At 39.8% G+C, this 24,710-nt stretch overlaps 1 protein-coding gene across 2 annotated transcripts in view; it reads left to right on the top strand.

Annotated features, from left to right (window-relative positions):
- Positions 1-531: 531 nt before the first annotated feature.
- LOC134755942 (cullin-associated NEDD8-dissociated protein 1) overlaps positions 532-24,710 on the top strand; it is a 40,513-nt gene continuing 16,334 nt past the window's right edge. Inside the window, exons 1-11 of one of the 2 annotated variants that reach the window (XM_063692643.1) lie at positions 532-830; positions 914-1,083; positions 1,233-1,446; positions 4,997-5,131; positions 6,454-6,611; positions 8,959-9,121; positions 9,708-9,881; positions 10,494-10,602; positions 18,579-18,709; positions 18,796-18,956; positions 20,828-21,042. In XM_063692643.1, coding sequence (XP_063548713.1) covers positions 789-830; positions 914-1,083; positions 1,233-1,446; positions 4,997-5,131; positions 6,454-6,611; positions 8,959-9,121; positions 9,708-9,881; positions 10,494-10,602; positions 18,579-18,709; positions 18,796-18,956; positions 20,828-21,042 — 1,672 coding nt within the window. In that variant the 5' untranslated portion in view covers positions 532-788. The remainder of the gene's footprint in view (positions 831-913; positions 1,084-1,232; positions 1,447-4,996; positions 5,132-6,453; positions 6,612-8,958; positions 9,122-9,707; positions 9,882-10,493; positions 10,603-18,578; positions 18,710-18,795; positions 18,957-20,827; positions 21,043-24,710) is intronic. The other variant, XM_063692644.1, reaches the window with a different exon arrangement.

Raw genomic sequence — 24,710 nt, 5'->3', positions numbered from 1 at the left:
TAAACACGGGGCCACTTTTGGGGGGTAAATGAGAAAATTAAAAAATAAACTTTTTCAAACTATATCGTGTTACATATCAAATGAAAGAGCTCATTGTGAGGATCTCAAATATTTTTTTTCTATAATTTTATGATAGACATTTTAGAAGTTATTCAAGAAAATAGGCAAAAAATGACCATTCCCCCTTTATCTCCGAAAGTACTGGGTCTAAAATTTTGAAAAAAATACACAAAATAGATCCTTACCTATAGATTACAGGAAAACCTATTAGAAATGTGCAGTCAAGCGTGAGTCGGATTTAATTACTTAGTTTTTGATCCGGCTCCTACGGGTTTTTTAAAGACTTTCACTCACGTTTTACATAAAAAATACATTGTTTAAATTATGTCATGTACGGAACCCTTGGAACGCGAGTCCGAGTCGCACTTGGCCGGTTTTTTTTGTTCTTATTTAGACAATTTGGTTTTTGATTTGGTTTGATGTGTATTATATTCTTTGGGTTTGACCAACTATGATTCCTTAAACAGCTCCTAATCACAGACAAGGTAATTTTTTTCTACACAAAAGTCATTGTCACTTGCATTGCATTTTTATTCTGTTCATTTTCATTGGTCATTGGAGCATCACCAGGCGGAATCCTTTTTATTTTCGGTGGTTTGCGACTGCTTTGCCTAAATGTTCAAATGTTCCTTCCTCGCGTGTGTTGTGTGAAAATTATAATTTTTTGTTAGTAGTCTGTTTGCTGGAGTTGTTAAATTTTCTGTTGGAAGAGCCGCAAACTTGTCAAAATGGCTATTGTATCTTATCAAATCGCGAGTCTTCTCGAGAAGGTAAGCCGGTGTTGTTTGAAATACACATAATAATATGTTCTGTTATTTCCTGACAATGAATGAATGTATATTTCGACCTTTAGATGACGTCTAACGACAAAGATTTTCGGTTTATGGCTACGAATGATTTGATGACCGAATTGCAAAAGGACAGCATCAAGCTGGATGATGATTCGGAGAGAAAAGTTGTGAAGATGCTACTTCGTCTGCTTGAAGACAAAAACGGTGAAGTTCAGAACCTGGCTGTCAAATGGTGAGTTTAAATCAGTAACCTATAAAACCTATATTGTTGTTTGTTTGTTTTTTTTTGAAATGCTATTAGAAATGTATTTTAAATTGGTCTAAGTGCATATGGGTTATATTAAGTTAATTAACATTGTATTATGCATCTCAAACTTTCAGTCTTGGTCCGCTTGTAAATAAAGTAAAAGAGTATCATGTGGAAGGCATAGTCGAGACGCTGTGTGCCAACATGTTATCGGATACTGAACAACTGCGAGACATCAGCAGCATCGGTCTCAAGACTGTGATATCGGAACTGCCTCTGGGCTCCAACACACTGGCCGCTAACGTGTGCAAGAAAATAACTGGCAGGTTGAGCAGTGCTATTGAGAAGGTATTTTATTACTATATTATTAATTATAATTGTTTATTAAGATAAAAATTTAAGCAATTTGACTACAACAGGAGTTACATATTAGCAAAGAGAACATTAGAGTGTATAGAGAGTAACTGTCATGGTAAATTATGTAGCCACCGTAAATTTACTGCCATCTTTCATAATAAAATTCATAATTCGTTTATTGTCTGTAGAATATGGGTATATACAATGATGGAACATAATAATGTGGAATCACCATGGTCTTGCTATTAGGCGTACAAACAGTTAAACTTAAGTTACTACTACTTAAAACATAAGTCATGCAAGGCACCGGTCTTAACGCGTATTTTTCGGCTCTCTTACTCTTCTGGCGTAGTCCCGACCTCGTGGAAGTCAGCTTTGGTGCACCCGATCCCTAAAAAAGGCGACCGCTCAAATCCATCCAAATACAGGCCAATAGCTATAACCTCCCTTTTCTTGAAGATAATGGAGTCCATTATCAACTGCCAGCTCCTTCGGTACCTAGACCAGTACCAGTAGTTCGGTACCAGTTGCTTAGTGACCGACAATACGGTTTCCGTAGAGGCCGCTCGGCTGGTGATCTTCTAGTCTACCTGACACATCGTTGGGCACAGGCGATCGAGACAAGGGGTGAAGCATTGGCTGTTAGTTTGGATATAGCGAAGGCCTTCGATTGCGTCTGGCACAAAGCACTTCTTTCGAAGCCACCATCTTATGGGCTTCCCGAGAGATTATGTGTATGGGTCAGTAGCTTTCTAGCAGACAGAAGCATAAAGGTCGTAGTTGACGGCGAATGCTCAGACTCCATGTCTGAATGCTGGTGTCCCCCAAGGCTGTATGCTATCACCCACGCTATTCTTTCTGCATATCAATGACATGCTGCAAATCAGCGGAATTCATTGTTATGCTGATGATAGTACGGGTGATGCCTCTTACACCGGCCGCACCAATGTCTCTCGGGAAAACGTCATCAAGAGCCGGAACAAACTTTTGTCTGAAATTGAGACTTCCCTAAAAGAAATCTCTGAATGAAGAAGCATAAAGGTCGTAGTTGACGGCGAATGCTCAGACTCCAATGTCTGTGAATGCTGGTGTCTCCCAAGGCTGTGTGCTATCACCCACGCTATTCCTTCTGCATATCAATGACATGCTGCAAATCAGCGGAATTCATTGTTATGCTGATGATAGTACGGGTGATGCCTCTTACACCGGCCGCACCAATGTCTCTCGGGAAAACGTCATCGAGAGCCGGAACAAACTTTTGTCTGAAATTGAGACTTCCCTAAAATAAATCTCTGAATGGGGTCGACTAAACTTAGTCCGTTTTAACCCTACCAAGACACAGGTTTGCGCGTTTACCGCTAAAAAGTTAAAGTTTGTCGTGTCACCTCGTTTTGAGAGCACTCCCCTGACTGCCGCAGCCAGTATCGGAATCCACGGCGTCGACATTTCGAGTGAAGTCCAGTTCCGCGGCCATTAAGAGGGTAAGGCCAAATTAGCCTCAAAATAGCTCGGTGTGCTCAACAGATCGAGACGGTATTTCACGCCGGCCCACCGCCTACAGCTGTATAAAGCGCAGGTTCGCCCACACATGGAATACTGTTCTCATCTATGGGCAGGGGCACCCCAATACCAGCTTCTCCCTCTGGACCGCATCCAGCGAAGAGCGACTCGAATTGTCGACTGCCAGCGTATTTCGGAACGGCTTGACTCCTTGGCGCTGCGTAGAGATGTGGCCTGGCTCTGCATTTTCTATCGCGTGTATAACGGGGAGTGCTCCGAGGAATTGTTCGGATTAATCCCTGCCGCTTCTTTTCGCCATCGCCCTACGCGACAATATTACCATCCTCACCATTTAGATGGTTGGCAGTCCTCAACTGTACGTTTCTCTAGAAACTTCCTGCCTCGCACAGCTAAACTGTGGAATGAACTGTCGCCTGCGGTATTTCCGGACCGATATGACCTTCAAACCTTCAAGAAAAGAGCGTATTCCCATCTTAAAGGCCGGCAACGCACTTACAACCCCTCTGGTGTTGCGGGTGTCCATGGACGGCGGCAATCGCTTACCATCAGGTGATCCGTCTGCTCGTTTGCCTCCTATTTCATAAAAAAAAAAAATACAATATATTTACATATAAGTTAACAAAAGCGGTCTCATATGTAATATTATGCGATAATGTTAAAATTTGTCACAGAGGTACTCTTGAATGGAGTAGTAGGCTTTTTTGGATAAAAAGTCATGCAAAATTTTCTTAAAATGTTGTTAATTATTACAGTCTAAAATGGATTTTGGGAGTTTATTATATAATTTGGGTGCCATTCCATATACACTTTTGGAAAGTAAGACCGTTCCACAGAAGATCAAAACTTTTAGAACACCATTTGACTTTGATCGTTATTCTTTCACTGATATGTATTAAATTTGTTAAATATCAAAAAGTAACGCCATCTACTCCACAGTAGGCTAAAGGTATGGCGCCATCGCTCGTAAAGATTGCACCTATACCTTTGTCCTAGTGTCAAGTCAGAAGCATTACTTTTTGATATTTAACAAATTAACACTATAATCAGGGCCAGCTTTGAGGTGGGATTACTGATGAACATGTCAAAGACCAAGCTCATGACTAACAGCCGAAAAATAACAGTGGTAGTGAATGGAGAAGAAATGTCTTATGTCCAAGAATACATTTACCTGGGCCAAATAGTCTCATTCCAGGCACGACAGGACAAGGAGGTCGCAAGATGAACCGAAAGTGCCTGGAAGGGCTATTGGTCTATGAAGAAGCAAATGAAGGGAGACTTCCCTATATCTTTAAAAAGAAAGATCATGGACATGTGCATTCTTCCCACCCTGACCTACGGAGCACTTGACAAAAGTTCAGAAAACCACCCGTAAGGTTTGCCAGTGCGCCATGGAGCGCAGTATTCTCGGCGTGAAGTTGACCGATCGCATCAAAAACACTGTACTGCACTCCAAAACTCAAATAGCTAAATAGCTAACATAGCTGAAACAGCCGCCAAGCTGAAGTGGGACTGGGCGGGACACGTTTGCCGTATGCCGGGCGATTTATGGGCTAAAATAACAACCAATTGGGTCCCACATCAAACCCGGGGTCGCGGCAAACCTCGACGGCGTTGGCGATATGAGCTTGACGCCTTTTACAGGAACTGGTCGGAGACTGGTCAAGACCGGGATACGTAGAAAGGGAGGAGGGAGGCCTTTGCCCAGCAGTAGGACACTAGGCTCATATAAATAAATAAAAGAGTGTAAACCTGCTAAATCCATTTTTGAAATTAATTATTTTGAACTTTAATAGGTATCTATCAAAGTAAGTACTAAAGTCTATTTTCATAAATAGATTTAGCAGGTTTACACTCTTAGCATTTTAATTTCCATCAAACTTAATAAGCAATATAACTAGAACCTTAGCAGGATAGTTGAACTTTAAATGACTTCTAAGCTACTAATATTGTAGGCATGGTACTAGATAAAAGTTTGTTAAATTAGTGCTTTTGGTTACTGGTTGCTATTTTATATTTTCAGCAAGAAGATGTGTCAGTTCAATTGGAAGCTCTTGATATTTTGGCAGATCTGTTGAGCAGATTTGGCGGGTTGTTGATTTCATTCCACCCGGTGCTGTTGAATTCTTTGCTCCCCCAACTGGCTTCTCCACGTCAGGTAAAGAAAATCAAGAAACATGATCATATTTAGTCCATTAGATATACATTCATTAGAATTTTCGTGTTTTAATTATTTATTTCTATGACCTTTGACTGAGTTGAGGTTGACTGGTATTACGGCCTTACGGCATTAAGTCCGCCTGTTGTACTATCATGTATTGTGCAATGAAGATTAAATAAATAAATAAATACTTAAAAATTCATATCAGCTTTCTGTTTCAGACATATAGTAGCGGCAATAAATATATCATACTGCTATTTTTTGCAGGCATTCACTCGATAATTCAGGAAATTAGACTATTTATATAACAATGATTGTATCATCATCACAACCATATATATATATACTTATGTCCCACTGCACGTGGCAACGTGGGCAATCACGTTAGCACAATGCGGATTGGGGACTTCACACACCCCAATTAATGTATGTTATAAAACTTATAAATATCATATTTCTTATTTAAAAAACACTTAAAATCAAATCTTACCAACAATAAAACCTAGATGGATCGATTATTCTGTCTCGTAAGCCTCTGGCTTAAAAATTAAATCGCATAATTACTTTACAATTTAGTACCAACGGGGCTACCGCAAAAACTCGGGCAAACTAATTACTTTCAAAATGAACCCTAGCTTAATCGAGTTGTCGTTTTTATACGCCCCTATATTGTAAATTTCATCGAAATCGCTGAAGCCGTTTTTGAAAAATTATTAAAAAATATATGCAAATGTAACTGAAAAAATATGATAGATTATTTGCCGCTACTGCCGCTAATTATCCAGGTTGATGAAAATTCCTTTGATAAGAATATTGAGTATATTAACCATACGAATTTCATGAGTTTTCTACGTGATATCTGATTTTTGGCAATACAATTTTTAATGGAAATATCAATACGAAATTATTATTATTTTAATTACATATTTTATTGGTAAAAGCAGCATTAGAAAATGAATGGAAACCAATTGGGGAAAAAAAGTAAAAAAAAAAACTTTTAGTATAAAAACTACTTATTTGTCTTTGCAGCAAATTCATAACCATTTTTGTATACGAGATAATTTTAAGTGACGTCACAAAGTTTGCGTCTCCCCTTTTCACAACATGTCATATTTTCATGACCACCTCCCACCCCCTAACTAAAAGTATGATGCAATTAATGGACAAGCAAGTGAATAGGCTATTACTGAACCGGTGAGCTCCATCTTAGACCCTGTCTTCACTTTCCATGTGTGACTAGGGCCAATCGCCGATCAGTTTATAATAAAATAAAATAAAACCTTTATCACCTAGTTATTTAAAATATCTATTGGTTCCAGGCCGTCCGTAAGCGCACCATAGTAGCACTCTCCCATCTGGTGATGTCATGCAATGCTGCTCTCTATAACAAGCTTATTGATCACCTGCTGGAGGGACTGGGTTCATCTACATCGTCTAGTGTCAGTCGCACTCATATTCAGTGTATTGCCTCTGTGTGGTAAGAGTCAATTGTAACCCCATTTTTCATAAGACTTATTAATTTTTGTCTCTTTTTAACAAATGTAAATGTAGTCTTTCTGGTGCGTACAGTACTAAACTTAAAATACACTGTTTGTTTATAGACTAGTACCTTTTTAGGGTTCCGTACCTCAAAAGGAAAAAACGGAACCCTTATAGGATCACTCGTGCCGCGTGCGTCTGTCTGTCTGTCTGTCACAGCATATTTTCTCCGAAACTACTGGACCAATTAAGTTGAAATTTGGTATACATATGTAAGTTTGTGACCCAAAGACGGACATGTAACGTAAACAAATTAATTTTAAACACGGGGGCCCCTTTTGGGGGATAAATGAAAAAATTAAAAATAAAGTTTTTCAAACTATATCGTATTACATATCAAATGAAAGAGCTCATTGTGAGAATCTCAAATATTTATTTTTTATAATTTTACAATAAACAGTTTAGAAGTTATTCAAGAAAATATTCAAAAAATTACCATTCCCCCCCTCACCCCTCCGAAACTACTGGGTTTAAAATTTTGAAAAAAATACACGAAATAGATCTTTACCTATAGATCACAGGAAAACCTATTAGAAATGTGCAGTCAAGCGTGAGTCGGACTTAATTACTTAGTTTTTGATCCGACCCCTACGGGTTTTTTAAAGACATTTCACTCACGTTTCACATAAAAAATACATTGTTTAAATTGTGTAATGTACGGAACCCTTGGAACGCGAGTCGGACTCGCACTTTTTATTTTTTTTATTTTTTTATGCGATAGTCAGCAAACGAGCAGACGAACCGCCTGATGGGAAGCAGTCATCTACGCCCATGGACATAAGCAACATCACAGGAGCCACTTAAGCATTGCCGACCCTTGAGAACCCTAAATACCCGCTTCTTGAAGAATCCCATGTCGTAGCACAAAGGAAATACCTCAGGAGGCAACTCATTCCACATTCTGCACGTTCTGGGAAGAAACGAGCGAAATGCTCGCTTATTCTTGGTATGCCATGTGTCTAAGAAGTGAGGATGAGCTTTGCTCCTTTGGCGGGAGGTGCGGTGATAGAAACGAGACGATGGTACCAGATCAAACAGTTCCTCGGAACATTCCCCATTGTACAGACGGTAGAACATGCAAAGAGAGCCAACGTCTCTCCGAAGACTAAGAGGTTCTAAGCCGTCAGTAAGTTCGGGATTGCCGAGAATACGAACTGCCCGCCGTTGGATGGAGTCAAGGGGAAGGAGCTGGTATTGTGGAGCGCCAGACGTGAGATGAGAACAGTACTCCATATGGGGTCGAACCTGCGCTTTATATAACAAAAGTCGGTGACCCGGTGTGAAGTACTGTCTGGCTCTGTTAAGCACCCCAAGCTTTTTGGAGGCCAGTTTGGCTTTTTGTTCCAGATGACTACGAAACTGGACTTCGTTCGTAATGTCTACACCAAGTATCCCCTGGGAATGCCCTGAAACTTTGGCTTTGGGAAAACGCGCAGACTTGTGTCTTACTGGGGTTGAACTGGACGAGGTTACGTCTACCCCATTCGGAGACCTGTTCAAGGGACGTCTCAATCTCAGACACAAGTCGCATCCTGCACTCCGACACCTGCTCAGGGGGGGCGTTTGCACGACCTGTATAACAGCTATCGCCAGTGCTGTCATCTGCATAGCAATGAATATTCTTAGTTAATAACATATCATTGATATGCAGAAGAAACAGGGTAGGCGATAGTACAGATCCTTGGGGTACTCCAGCGTTTATGGGCTTATAATCCGAGCATATTCCGTCAGTGACGACTGAAATGCTACGCCCAGATAGAAAGCTGGAAACCCATGTGCACAACCCCTTAGGAAGCCCGTACGAGGGAAGTTTGGAAAGAAGTGCCTTATGCCAAACCCTATCGAAGGCCTTTGCGATATCCAGGCTAACAGCCAGTGCCTCTCCCTTGCTCACTTGGCCAGTTTTTTCATGTTAAACGAGATCCAAATGACCATAATTATTCCTGACAGCATCATCACTCATTGCGAAGTAGTCCCAGTACTCCAAAATACACGAATATGAACAATTTTGAGTTACAGCAAAGTACCTACTCTAATCTAGTGACACATTATTACAAAAACATTCTAATTGTGAGTTTGGTTTAGTAACAAATGCACCGGAAACATCATCGAAGTAACTGGTAATGATCTGAGCATTATCGTGTACTTTTATTATGTACCTATGTTACAACTTCTTGAATAAACGTCTTTTATTATTATTATTATTGATAAGGACAAACAAATTTAAAAAGCATTTTATGTTTTAATAATCTAATTTCCATGATAATGTAGTTTTATATTTTTAGCCGCCAAGCAGGTCACCGCTTCGGTGAGCAGCTGTGGCGAGTGGCTCCGCAAGTGCTCGAACACTCGAACGACACAGACGAGGAGCTCCGCGAGCACTGCCTGCAAGCTCTGGAGGCGTTTGTGCTCAAGTGCCCTAAGGAAGTTCAGCCACATATCCCGACAGTAAGCACTTCAGTCTAACAATATGGTACAGCAGCTCTGGTGAGTGGTTCCGTAGGTGCTCCAGCACTCTAACGACCCAGACGAGGAGCTCCGTGAGCACTGCCTGCAAATTCAAGGCGTTCGTTCTTAAGTGCCCTAAGGAATACAGCCGCATATCCCGACATATTTCTATCTGACAATAGTAAAGTAATAACCTCTCAAGTTGAATTATTTATATGAATAAAAAAGTGTACTGTTGTTAGCTCAGTTGTAGGTAGGAATCTTTAGATAGAACCGACCTTATTTGCTGCTGGTTATCATGATTTAATCTCCATAACTATACCACTACAATAGATTAAAGACATATATAAACATGATCAATGATCATGCACACTCAGAAAGACCTAAGTTATCTGTTCTGTACCATATATTGGAGCCTAATTTCAAAGCCGTACCAAAATTGTGTTCCTAAACTTTCGGGAACAAAATATAAAGACTAATTAAAACTTCAATTTATGTTTGACTATATCAGTCTAAGTTAGTTGTAAAACAATGAATATATTTTATTTTATCATTTAATAATCATAATCACAAAATTTGCTTCCAGATCATCGAGCTATGCCTCAAGATGATCACCTACGACCCGAACTACAACTACGAAGATTCCGAAGAAGGCGGCGGCGGCGAAGACGAAGAGATGGAAGATGAAACGGCGGCGCCCGACGCGGACCCTGAGTCCGACTCCGAGGAGTACTCTGATGACGACGATATGTCCTGGAAGGTAATTACTACTAGGTCTGTAGCAACGACTATATAAGAAGATTCTGAAGAAGGCGACGGCGGCGAAGACGAAGAGATGGAAGATGAAACGGCGGCGCCCGACTCGGACTCCGTCCCCGTCCGACTTTGAGGAGTATTTGAATAAGTGGGGTGGTTATTAGTTTTTCACCTCAGCAGCTCGAACAACTTTCGTCAATCCCTGGAGTGAGGAAAGTGCGACTTTCCTCACTCCAGGGAGTGAAACAAAGTAGCTTTTTAATTTAGTGTGAAGGCCATGAACTGCCACTTCATACTTCTATTACAAATTGTTTTTTTTTATTATTCTGTGTAATTCGAAATACATTTTAACCTTTTATATGTTCTCACTACTGAGGTGAAAAATTATATGTGCAGCACGAGAGCGAAGTTATTTTACATCTCGTGTTTTTGAGTCCCTCGCTACGCTCAAGATTTTAACTTAGAATCTTTCGCTTTCTCGGGACTCAAAATAAACACTCGCAAGAAAAGCCAACTTTCCTCTCTTGTTGCACAAATAACTATTTCCGACATTAGTTTAAAAGACGATTAATGTGGTTTGTTCTGTATCATTTTATTAAACTGTTGATATTTCTAGGTGAGACGCGCGGCAGCCAAGTGCCTCGAGTCCGTCATTTCCACGCGGCACGAACTACTGGCTGAGTTGTACCAGACAGTGTCACCAGCTTTGATCGCTAGGTTTAAAGGTGACTATTTAATTTTCACCTCAGCAGCTCGAACAAGCCTACTTTCGTCACTCCCTGGAGTGAGGACTTTCGTCACTCCCTGGAGTGAGGAGTGCGACTTTCGTCACTCCCTGGAGTGAGGAGTGCGACTTTCCTCACTCCAGGGAGTGAAGAAAGTGCAACTTTCCTCACTCCAGAGAGTGAAACAAAGTAGCTTTTTAATTTAGTGTAGGACATGAAGTGCCACTTCATACTTTTTTTTTAGGGTTCCGTACCCAAAGGGTAAAAACGGGACCCTATTACTAAGACTCCACTGTCCGTCTGTCCGTCTGTCTGTCACCAGGCTGTATCTCATGAACCGTGATAGCTAGACAGTTGAAATTTTCACAGAAGATGTATTTCTGTTGCCGCTATAACAACAATTACTAAAAATCGGCCAAGTGCGAGTCGGACTCGCGCACGAAGGGTTCCGTACCATTACGAAAAAAAAAAAAAAAAACACGTTTATTGTATGGGAGCCCCATTTAAATATTAATATTATTCTGTTTTTAGTATTTGTTGTAATAGCGGCAACAAAAATACATCATCTGTGAAAATTTCAACTGTCTAGCTATCACGGTTCATGAGATACAGCCTGGTGACAGACAGACGGACAGACGGACAGCGGAGTCTTAGTAATAGGGTCCCGTTTTTACTCTTTGGGTACGGAACCCTTGGTGGGCGAGTCCGACTCGCACTGGGCCGGTTTTTTTTTCTCTGTATTATTCTGTGTAATTCGAAATACATTTTAACCTTTAAAATGTTCTCACTACTGAGGTGAAAAATTATGTGTGCAACACGAGAGCAAAAAGTTATTTTACATCTCGTGTTATTGAGTCCCACGAGCTCAAGATTCTAACTAAGAATCACTCGCTTCGCTCGTGATTCAATCATAGAATCTTTCGCTTTCTCGGGACTCAAAATAAACACTCGCAAGAAAAACCAACTTTCCTCTCTTGTTGCACAAATAACTATTTCTTTTGTGTTGTGTCATTGGAGTGGTTCCAAAGCAACTTTCAAGTGAAGGGATCAAATCATTGAAATAATTTTTAGAACTTTTTATAGTTTTTGAAACAGAATTTGATGAAAATAAGTTAATGTTACTAATGTGCTTCCTTTATTTGGCTAAAGCGAATGTACGCTGTACGGCTCCGTATGTTTTTTTTTTTTTTTTTTTTTATTTAGGAAACAAACAGTCACATACAGATAAGTTTAAACTTGCAGATATACAATAAGACCTATAGTTCCATTAATTATAAAATACTGATATTAAAACTGACATACTGATATGATACTGATATGTTATGCGGTAACTGGCTGGTGGTAAGTTATTATTTGACAGTGTTGGGCGTAATTAATTACTTCTGTGATGTAATTCGACTATTGATAGTTATCAATTATTGATAGGTGTCGACTATTGGTAAGTACCAACTTAGGGATCATCTACATATTACGTCACAGCAACAGAGGGGGGGGGGGTCATGCCAAATGTGACAGTATGTGTTAATGAGATAGGAAAATTAAATTTTGTGTAATGTAATATATGGACGAAGTTAGTTCGCATTTATAATATTTTAAGTAAATATATATAGGTAAGTAGGGATTTCCCCCTTGTACAAAATATCGCAATAGTCACAAACTTTTTTTCTTCAATATGTGTAGAGCAAAGACCTATGTAACTCCGTATGTCCGTATAAGATGAATTCAGTCCAAGGAAAAAACGTGCCTCGAAAATCAAGAAAATTTTATTCTCGGATAGATGGCGCTACAACCTTTGGCCTATTCTGGGCTAGATGGCGTTGACGACCCCGTTTGATATTTAACAATTTTAACACATGTCAGTATAAGAACATGGGTCAAAATCATGAAAAAATAATGAATACAAATAAAAAAAAAAACATTCGTCCATATATATATACAATATATATATGGATAAAGGAAATATATATAACTAAAATAAATTACAGAAAGAATTAAGAAAAAACTAAAAGATACTTAAACAATAAACAAATTACAAACTAAATAATAATACTAAAGTAAAAATAAACTTAAAAATACTTACATAAAAGGCCCTTCTAAATGTTGCCCCCTAGGCAAGGTGCCCATCACGCAGGCGGCATTCCCGCGCTGGATTGCTATAGCCAATCTTTGCGCGAGAAAGCCGCCTGCGCGAGGGTCACCTGTGGCCTCCCTCAGGCGTTTGCTAAGCGCTTTGTGGAGCCCCCGTGCCGCCTTACCCCAAGGGCCTAGTGTCTCGACGCCAAAAGCCACAAACTCGTAGTGTGCGCCGAGACAACAATATTTATTCGCCTTGAAGCGTTCTCGGACGTCAGCCGCCGCCCCGGCCTGTTTGCTGGTGGCCGAAATGTAGGACGCCGCCAACGTGTCTGCGCAGGTGGCGTCCCACACCAGCGCGCGACCCATCCGCCAGGGGATCAACGACATCCCGTCGAGGCGCTTGCCGTCATCCCTTGCGATCTGGGGCTCCAGAGCCGCAGGGACGTTGGCGCTGACGAGCGCTCTCCTCAGGATGTCGTTGAGCGCGGCATGACGGGATAGGCGGCCGGCGCCCGAGGAGCAGGCGAGTCCGTGATGGCCGAGGCGATCAACGGAGGCTCCACAAGAGGCGCAGCTGTGGTCCACACATACATCAGCCCCGACCCGGAGACCGATGGCAATTCTAAGAGTAGTTGGGTCGATAAATGTGCCGGTATTGGGTGAAGGATAGGCGTGCAGCCATTGTCCCGACTCTGGCCTGGACACAGCTAGGAGCCTTGCGCGGTCCCTTCCCGACGACGTGTCAATTAAACCTTTCAAAACGGCAGTGGAGGCTAAGTTGTCCCAGGCCCTTTGCCTCTCGGGTCTAGATGGCACATCCGGCAATTCAGCTAGCCAGGCATTCCTGGCTTCAACCAGGCACGCGATCTCGCAGTTTGTTGCCGATGGGGCTTTGAGGATTTTACCTGCGAGAACAGACGTGCCATGGATTAAAGACAAGAATGCCGGCAGAGCCACACTCGAGATTTTACGAGTACCAATGCCACCAAATCTTATTGGTAGAGAGGCTTGGGCCCAACCCTGATCACTAAAACGGCCATTAAGGATTGATTGAAGTTGTGATTTTAAAAGAATGTCGAGTGGTTGGACCAAATTAGTGCATTTCCAAATCGGGCAACAACGGAGTAAGTATGTAAATTTGGGAACCAGTAAACAAAATTTTAAAATAAATAGGGCGGAGTGGCTACTAATTTTGGCTAAGCGTTGCGAGTTATCACGAAATTTTGAAAGAGATTTAGCCAAAACAGATGGAATGGCCTCATCAAAGATTGGTGAGCCGAGTAAATGAAGATTATCCTTAGACAAAACTTTAATGTTTAAGGCCAAATTCGTGAAATTTTGAAGTACCTGGTGTGCCAACGATGTTTCTAGATTTTCAGAAATAAATAATTCACATTTATCAAGATTAAGTTTGAGACCAATGTCACGAAATTTTTTAATGATCATGGATAAATCTGCCAGGACTGTTTGTGAATCTCCACCGAGGGTGCCGTCATCCAAGTACCATACGTTCAACTTGGACGTAAGACTATGGATTATCGGGTTTATAGCCAGACTAAATATGGCGGGGCCCAGAGGATCGCCTTGTTGGCAACCCACGGCCGAGAGGGTTTCGTTATCTTTGTGGACTAGTTTGGATGGACTATGGTGGCATTGAAATAGGAAATTATAAATCGCTGGTACATGAATTTTAATTTCATTAAGTAGTGTGTCCCTGTTAACCGAGTTGAATGCGTTTTTTACGTCTATCTTTATGAGAACCTCACATGAGTCGGTTTGAACAAAAGTACGTACCGCATGGACTGCAGCCTCGCAGCCTCCACGAGTACCGAAACCAACCTGTACGGGCTCGAAAAGATTTTGTAATTTAGCCCGTGTATGTCGTACGCAAACTTTGGCAGCTAACCGACGGAATGTGGAGCCAACAGCAATTGGGCGCACGCCACCATCTTTATTAGAAAGGGCTATGAGGTTAGCTCCATAAATAACAGCCGTCACGTCCTGGCAGACATCCCCTAAAAGCATAAGGTTTATAAGTTTTGAAATGCTCTCAATTAGTTTTTCACCAGCTACTCCAGTGCCGTGACTAGTGAGGTCTTGAAGATGTTGGGCGGAGATGCCATCCAAGCCTGACGCCGACCCTTTTGTGAAGGATGCGAGAGCTGATGTTACGTCTTCGGTTGAGGCGTGCAGACAAGCTGGAGGATATGAAGGAGTGTCGACAAATATAGGGATGGAAGGGCCTGGGGGATGTTTAGCATGTAACGCAGCTGCCGTTTCTTGGGTGTCGGGTGCGAGTGAATCATTTGAGAAAAGGAGACGCGCAGCTCCTTTAAGGTCGCCATCATGTACTTTATCCTCGACTTTTTTGCACAAATTAAATCTAACTGGTCTCGGGGTGACCTTGTGGCTGCAGGCAACTCAGACGCCAGGATATTTTTTTTAATTTTCTGAGTAAGGCTAACATTGTCATTAATGTCAGAAACATATAAAATTTTGAAAGAAAAAGTTAAGAGGTCGCGCCACGAATCTATGCTATTGTTTTTCAAACAGTTGTTTATGGTAGTAGTTAGTATGTTAGTATGCGCTTTATTAAAGGCGTTGACTGTTTGAGCTTACCGAGAAGAGTTTGGAGCGGAATTTCTAGCTGAGGTGGTGATGTTGATGAGCAGTGGGTGTCTTGGGGATTCGGAGCGGGAGGAACTGGGCACACGCGAACGTGGTGGATCCGAGACTGATGTATGTGTAGTCCTTTTGATGTTGTGAAAGTCCTTTTACATACGCAGCAGCATTCCATTGATTAATGGTGGTGGTAAAGTTGGGCTGCTGTTAGGTTACAAGTAATTAAAAATACTTAAAATACTTACTATAAAACAATAATTATGTTAGCTTAAGGTAACTTCTTAAATAGAAAATAATAAATTAATAATAAAAATCACTTTAAAAGTCAAAAACATGACACAATAGAATTAGACGTTGTCACAGTGGGTACAGGGTCGCAGCCCCAGCGCGTAAGCAAACCTTCTTTCTTGAGTTTTCAGCCCAACGGCGGCAGAGGCTGCATTGTTTACAAGTAACAAAGATGATCGTATTACTCGAAAGTACTTTATGCGGGTGTCCTTAAAACATTCACTGCCAACGCCAACGTTTTCGTAGCGCTACACGCGTAGCCGATCCCAGCGTTTTCCCGCTTTGTAGAGGAAAGCTACTATAAACAGAGCGCCCGCGGAGCGGGTTCCCAGCACTCGAGTTAATTTGGTTCCGATTGTGGAAAAAAGAAGGATATACTTCGGTTCATATCCATATTCGATATTATATTCGAACTGTTCGAGCGGGGGAAGTTTCTTTATAAATTATATATTACATGAAGCAGACATGAAGGCTTCAGCACAAATTGTCGCAAAAGGGTGATATTTTTCAGAATTTAAATGATAATATATTTTCTCCAAAAAAAAATCCGACTTGACGGCTGAACTGTCATATGTCATATAACATCTATGGATAAATGTTTTATATATATACATGTCTTGTAAAACTTGACAATTTAAAAGTGCTTGTTGCTAGGCCTATTTGAATAAAGTATATTTTGACGACATATTTTTTTATATTTTTATACATTTTTAGGGTTCCGTACCTCAAAAGGAAAAAACGGAACCCTTATAGAATCACTCGTGCGTCTGTCTGTCTGTCTGTCACAGCCTATTTTCTCCGAAACTACTGGACCAATTGAGTTGAAATTTGGTATACATATGTAAGTATGTGACCCGAAGATGGACATGTAACGCAAACAAATGAATTTTAAACATGGGGGCCACTTTTGGAGGGTAAATGAGAAAATTAAAAAATAAAGTTTTTCAAACTATATCGTGTCAAATGAAAGAGCTAATTGTGAGAATCTCAAATATATTTTTTTTTACAATTTAATGATAAACAATTTAGAAGTTATCCAAGAAAATAGGCAAAAAATGACCATTCTCCGAAACTACTGGGTATAAAATTTTGAAAAAAATAAACAAAATAGATCTTTACCTATAGATTACAGGAAAACCTATTAGAAATTGCAGTTAAGCGTGAGTCGGACTTAATTACTTAGTTTTTGAACCGACCCCTACGGGTTTTTTAAAGACATTTCACACTCACGTTTCACATAAAAAGTACATTGTTTAAATTGTGTAATATACGTAACCCTTGGAACGCGAGTCCGACTCGCACTTGGCCGGTTTTATTTTTAGTTTTAATCGTGTGTCGATAGATGGCAGTAAATTTACTGTTGACTACAAAATTTACTATGACAGTAACCCTCTATCCTATATATAGGCTATTTGACTAATTTTTGAAAATGGTTTTAATTGATTGTTTATGACTACATTGATATTTCCGTGAAATTTCCTGTATATAAAAAAAACAATGTTAAAGTTTATCTATTTTGAACGCGCCTTAAACGCTGTTTTCGCAAAGGGGCTAATCACGTGACACGTGTGACGTCACGCGCAAGTAAACTCAGTCAATGACCTTAGTTAATCTTACGGTTTATGTGCATTGAATTCATTATTTCATTGTAAAATGGTATATAAATGGTGTATAGTGCCGCAATGTTCAAGTACGACTATAAAAAATCCAGACAAATCGTTTGTTTCCATTCCAACGAATCCCAAAAAAAGAAAAATGTGTTTAAAACTAGCGCGAAGAGACCCCAAAGAGCACACAAATGTGTTGTGTAGCGCATACAAATGTTTTTATGTGTGAAGACTTTAACTGTAAATAAATATGGTAATTAAAGCAGCGGATTTTGTTATTTAACGAAACAAGATCTAGGTATTTAATGTATAACTGCATTAGTGGGTAGTTAGTAGCATACTTTTTCTTTCAAACTAAAGTGCAGTATGGAGATACTATTCTCGTCATCGTATTCTATATATATATATATATCGTCGTATCATCGAAATCGAAATGTTCGTAAATAAACAATTTCTACGTATACCCACACAGCTGTTTTTACATTTCTAAGTTCCGCAGCATAGTAATCCGGATTATCTTTAAAGAAAAGTGCAACCATTGATGCGTCTATGTCTGGTAGGTTGCCGCTATCAGCTTTCACATATTTCGGCTCCATTTTGAGATCCTTATGAATATCGTGCCACTACACGATAAATATACGAATAAACCGACAAACGGATAAATCGGAATATATCAGAAAACTGTGGAACAATAACTAAAATTAACTAAATACAAATAAAACTGCTAAAACACTCAAGACAATCAAGAATTTACCCGCGTGTGACGTCATCCGAGCGTTGACCAATAACAGAGCGTTCACGTCCCTGATGAAATTTCAAAAAATATTAAATTTTCTTTCGTTTATTTTCCAAAATATAAACATAATTTATATTCAAATATAGTGAAATATACTTTATTAGTTTATTATCTTTCAGGATGACAGCAATTCGTTATATATTTTTTATGTTGTCAAATACCCTATTCTCATTGGTGTAGAGAAAAGCAATGTAAGGTTAGTCAAATTTAAAGCTCATTTATAGTTTTAAGATGATATGCGACATAAAGATGATCAAAATTTCATTATACAAAAGTAATTGTAATTGAATAAAGTACTCAATTACAAAATGTAATTAGTAATTCCATTAATAATTTTGTAATTGTTAATTGAAAATGATTTTACTTTTTACAAGTAATTGTAATTAAATTTGCAATTACATTTTGTAATTGTTAACTTGTAATTCAATTACTTTTTGCCCAACACTGGTAATTTGATAATTTAGTTGATTTAGGTAGTTACAAAAAAACATTTATCAAAATCAATGAGTTATATATAGGTGTCATATGACTATAATAAAACTCAATGATTTTGATAAATAATTAGTTAACATTGATTTTTTCTTTAGAACGCGAAGAAAACGTGAAATGCGACATCCTGAGCGCTTACACAGCGTTGCTGCGCGCCACACGTCCCCCACCAGCGCTGCAGTCCATCACTCCGGCCGATAACTCGCCGCAAGCCTTACTATTGCAGCGGGCAAGTATTACCGGCTAAGATATGGCCAAAGGTTACAAAAACACCTTGTTGGTGGGCAATGTTGTAAAATCCTCTTTATTCGTCAGGTGAGCGGCGTAGTCCGCGGCGCTCTACGCGTGATCCGCGGCCGCAGCGTCCGCGCCCGCGGCTGCGCCCTGGCCCTCCTCCGCGAGCTGCTGGCCGCCGCGCCCGGCTGCCTCGCCGACCACGCCGCCCGAGTCATCCGCGCGCTCACTCCGGCGCTCACGTATGTTATACTTATACCTCCTCTACACCATCGTGCAAGCATCCACACGATCGCCTGTCAACGCAACCACCCGGCGATTCCCTTTGATGTGTGCCCAAAAACCGACAACTCACGGGTCGCAGGCGTAGTGTAGCGGAGCCATTACAAAGCCTTAATATATATTATCTGCTAAGCTTTAAGGTTTGTTTTCACACTGATTAATGTTAAGTGCGAGTTCCTTCAGGGTTGCGCAGGTTACGTGACCTAGTTTAAAATAACCATAAAATTTAAACAAAACTTACAATATTAAACTTGTTTTTATTATTATCTTGAACAACCGATGCTTGAATGAGTTATATTCATTCCCTGTGTGCTCCCAATCCTGCTGAGCATGTATCCCCATATAGAAAAGTCCAACGGATTCAAGTCTGGTGAAGATACAGGCCATTCTTGCCACGGTATAAAATCTATCAAATTTGTTCGACACTAGTGTACGTTTAGTTTTGTGAGACGGGGCACTGTCTTGTTGAAAGCAATAATAGTCATCCCCATATAACTTTCGGATATTTTCTAGCATCTGACCCTGCAACACGTTCTGAATATAATAGTTGTGGTTAATTTTTACTCCCCGATCCATGAACAGCAGTGGTAGTATGCCCCTAGGTGACATGGCACCCTGACGGCCGACGCACTTTGAAACCGCTGTATGGCTAATTTGTCTACTGGAATATCCCCCCCCCCCAATGAAGCACCGTAAACACGGTCATTTTATTGATTGTGGCTATTTTGCAATTGAAACATCTTTTTGTCGGAAAAAATAATTTCAGCGCCCTCATGCCAAGCTAGCAAGTCCCTGCATTTTTTCACTCTAGATTGTTTCTGGGCATCTGTTCATCCATGATTTTTTTATTTTTTGTATGCCTTCAATCCAAGATCATGTCGTAATATATGACTCATTGATCGTCTAGTTTTCGGCTAGTTTTCGCCGAATATGCCCACGAACGCTTTTAATTATATTTTTGACACGAACAAATGGTTTTCGACCAGGTTTGGGCCTGATTCTTGAAGATCCTGTTTTTTCGCTTAATGGTCCGGGAATATGAATATCTAATTGTTTTAGCTTTTTAAATATCTCGCACGGTTGGAATTTTTGCTTGTATACATTTACAACGAGCTGGCGTTTCGCGTCCATGTTCAAAACAATTTAAAAAAACAATATATATCAAGCTCACGTCTAGAAATCATGAAGACGCATACATTCTCGATTAATAAAAAATAATATAGTTAAAAAAAAGTTCCGCTATATTTTAGTGAAATGGCATTACAAAACTAGGACACTTAATCTGCCCAACCCTGTAAATTTGCTACTTGCGTTTAGTAACACTAATCAATGTGTAAGCAGGCCTTTTAGGCTCGCAGTGTCCGCGCCCGCGCCCGCGGCTACGCTTTAGGACACTTCCGCGAACTTTGGCCGCGCCCGGCTGCCTCGCTGAGCACGCCGCCTATCCGCGCTGTCAAGTGTCAACCCACAGCTGGCGTACGTTCTATAGCCTCAAACAGCTTATAGAACACTGGAGGTTGTATGTAAAGCAAAAATATGAAGCAAGGACTATTTGCTTTGTGAATGTCTGTAGCGTCGCCATGACGCCTTTGGGACACATAAGTCTGACAATTGAATGACGCCGTGAGCTGTCGCGTCTATTTCCTCGCTCAATGTACTAATATAAACTTGTTTTACAAAATAATATTTTATAATCTTCATGGTTGGCATGATTTACTATTACTGCCAATACGAAAGTTTGATAAAAAAAGATGGTACGTAGAGTATGCCCGATAGCTATGCCAGTTGCAGGCCTTTGGATGATATTTTAATGAATGGTGTGTTTACACAGTGACAAGACCACCGCCTCATCCATGAAGATAGAAACCCTAGTATTCGTAGTCTGTCTAGTCCGCGGGCACTCGCCGGCGGCTATGCGCGCGCACGTGGCGGCGCTCATGCCGGCCGTGCTGGGCTGCGTGCACGACCCCTTCTACAAGGTCACCGCCGAGGCGCTGCGCGTGCTGCAGACGCTCGTCAAGGTCATGCGCCCGCTCGGTGAGTCCGGTACGAAACGATGTTGTTATTCGCGCCTACGTGAAAGCATAGAGTAACTTATACTAGAGCGGTACTGTCATAGTAAATTTTGTAACCCCAGTAAATTCACTGCCATCTGTCGACACACTTTAAAACTAAAAATGAAGATTTATAAAAATACGATAGAATGTATTTAAATATAGATAAATGATTTTTTTTATTTGCATTAATTATTTTTATGATTTTGACCCATATTCTTTCACTGATATGCGTTAAAATTGTTAAATAACAAACGAAACCGTCAACGCCATCTATACGACTGTAGGCCAAAACTAGTAGCGCCCTCTGAACGAGAATCAAATTTTCTTGATTTTCGAGGCACGTTTTTTCCTTAGACTGTATCCATTTATTACGGAGTTATATCTATCTTTGGTGAAAGCATTACATCTCGGCGACCCAACGCACACTTCAAACGTGTAGACACTGGTGCCACCACAGAACTCAAAAAAAAAAAACAAAAAAACAAAAAGCATTTATTTCGTTAAATAGTACATCATAACACTCTCATGGTTGGGACTTCCTAGTAAGTATGTTTAATACCTGTGAACTATATCAAGAAAGAAGAAAAGAGCTCGGCAATTTGTAGGGAGACCGAGCGTGTAACATTTTGCGTAGGTACTTTGACGTCACGAGCGTAATTTAGTGATGAGAAACATAAGCCGCGCGAAACGATTCAAAAGCATCGATTCACAGATCGATTAGAACACTGCATCGATTCTAAAATATCGATAAGAACCGACAGAGGAAATGATAATTATTTTCGACAGAGGAAATGATAATTCACGTTGACGATTCAACGGAGCCACGCCGTTCTATTGCCAAAATAGTGTTTAGTTTTTATGTTTATGAAATTTATATGTATGTTAGTCTATAAGGTATATGTAATATGGTATATGTAATAAGGTATATGTAATGTGGTATATGGGCCTTGTTGCCCGAATTAAATTTTAAAATAAAAATCACAACTATATCAAGATAGAAGGAAAGAGTTCAGCAATTTGTAGAGAGACCGAGCGTGTAACATTTTGCGTAGGAAACCATTTTTTACGACCAGTTGCTTCAATCCATTTATTTTTAATATTAGGATCATTCGGAAAACTAAAACAAAATTGCAATATAGAAGTAACCATAACCTGTTTGTTAATAATATTTGCTTTGCACTACGTATATTATATCATCATCATTAATTTAAGAGCCTAGCTCTTGTCGGTGGAGCAATTTCCATGTATCTCTTTCCTGAGCCTTTCGTTTGACCGCCTGATACGACACGACGTTTATCTTTTCCTTTAGTTGGTCCATGTATGTTCATCTTGGTCTCCCTCTCTTCCGCCTTCCTTCTACTATCCCTTCCACAATATTTTTTATGAATTCGTCGTGTCGTGCCGGACCATCATCCCTCTTCTGCTCTCAATGATTTGCAACAGGGACCTCCTCTCCTGCACAAGGTTAAGAACTTCCTCGTTAGATTTTCTCTCGGTCCAACTAATCTTCACGTACATTATATAGCTGCATAATATAAGAACGTAATTATCATTTCGTCTGTTTTCAAAATCGATTTTAATAATCGAGTAAGAAAATCGCAGTGTACAGCACTATTCTTACTTTTGACAGAAAAAATGAGAAATCGGCCTTGAGCGTGATTCGACAGTTTGAATAGCTTATTTTTACATCGCTGGTTTTGAACGCACGCCAAGTCTGGCTCGTCAAATTAAAGCCGCAATGGAAAGCTAGCGTTGGCACACAATCGCCCGCTACTGTTTTGATGAAAATAATGAAAGAAATAGTTTTTTAATTCATAACATATATTTAAGGACAAATTGTACTTACCTATGAAAGGAAATACCTCCATCAACAGCTCCAACTTTATTGGTAGTGTTTGAACAGTTAATTATTGCGCAACAAACCATTTTGTTTTAAAACCTGACGTCGCAAGCAGACATCGATCGGGAGCAGACTGAAGTTCGCGGCGAGCAATGGAGCCACCGGGTCGTCGTTTCGCCACGCGAGGTACATACACTCTTTCCTTCTATCTTGATATAGTTCTGTGGGTGATATATGGTAGGTAGGTGGTCATAATCTTTTAATAATACCAATGTGTGGCGATTGGTGTTAGCGTGCGTGCGTTCCGTGTCTCTCGGGTTGCCACAGCGCCACCGCCAGAATTGTCCGTCCGTTATACGCCACCTATACTGGCTATACTTACCTTCTGCTCTCGCTACTTCCAGTATTTTTCTGCATCTGACGACTCTGACGCTCATGTTGCTGCATCTGACGCTTAAAATTCGCGTCTTACGGCAATCTTGGGCAGTGGCAATCTATGGAAATGATAGCATTTACAAGATCTGCCTGTCCCGATAGCTGCAACGCCTGCAACGGCATAGTGTAAACTAGATTTAATCCTTCCACACAAACCACATTAGTTGTAGGTATACATAGATGGTTAAAGGAAAAAAAAACATATATACTTTACTAAATTTTAAAGAAATACCATAAACCATAAAAAAATAGCACTTAAAATTTATTAGTATTTTTTTGCGTAAAACCTAGTTTTTGCGGTATTACTTGTCACTTCTTGTTATCTGTCAATAGGATATTTAGACAAGTCCCCTTAGTGGCAACATCGCCATCGAAAAGGCATTTTTCACATCACCTATTCGAAAAGGGAACTTTTCTTCCCTGCTAGGAGGGATCAAAGTGGCACTTTTCTGTTCAAGGACATTTTGTTGCCAGTATGAAATATTGACACAAAGACATATGAAATTAGTATGCAGATAATCGATTACAATTTCTTTATAATCGATTACGTGCATACAATTTTTCTAACTTAAATAATATTTTGTTGTAATTGTAAACAAGAAATGTAATTATGTAATTACGTATTTTAAATTAATTAATATCATATTTAAATTAAGTAAATTAATTAATTAGCGTAATATTTACAAATAAACGTAAAAAAACTTTAGTTTAATAATTTAATTTTCATTTTGACATTTTAGGTCTCCTTAAACGCAGCCATACTTGTCTATGCAATTTAAAAAGTTTATATTTAAAAAAAATTGTACAAATATTTCACAAAGCATTATGCGGTTCTGTATTCTGTATAAATTTGTAAATACTTAGTTTAAATCAATAATAATAGGCCTTTTCATCTGTGTCAGATGTTTTAAGCAGCATCCCGGTAACGACACTAATAATAATAAATATAAGTGATATCAGTCTTCATAGTGTTCTTCCGAAGATTTGGTTCAAAGGGGTAAGAGCTAATTTGTTATCAGAAAATCTACAAAAATAATGTACTTGATTTTCATTGTATCATTTTAGTTGTTTGCTGCTGTTTTTGAAAAGATATTAGGTACATAATTATGAGCTGTAGGTACTTTTAATTTGTCACTACAGTCACGTCTGAAAATATCGATACGGACAAAGTGCCAGAAGTATGTACCTATACTAAGGTCGTGTACACATATTTTTGGCACTTTGTCCGTATCGATCTTTGCTTAAAATAATAATGTTTTGAAACCTAATGTTAGTATGTAATTTCCTCATAGGTGATGTGAAAAGCAGTATGTGTCACATGGTAGCAAAATTATTTTCACCTTGGGCGTTAACACTTGAATCCCTCACTACGCTCAGGATTC

Source organism: Cydia strobilella, chromosome 3 (assembly GCF_947568885.1).
Source record: "Cydia strobilella chromosome 3, ilCydStro3.1, whole genome shotgun sequence".
NCBI classification, from domain to species: domain Eukaryota; kingdom Metazoa; phylum Arthropoda; class Insecta; order Lepidoptera; family Tortricidae; genus Cydia; species Cydia strobilella.
Note: the sequence above shows the minus strand (reverse complement) of the source record. Positions and strands in the feature narration are given on the sequence as shown.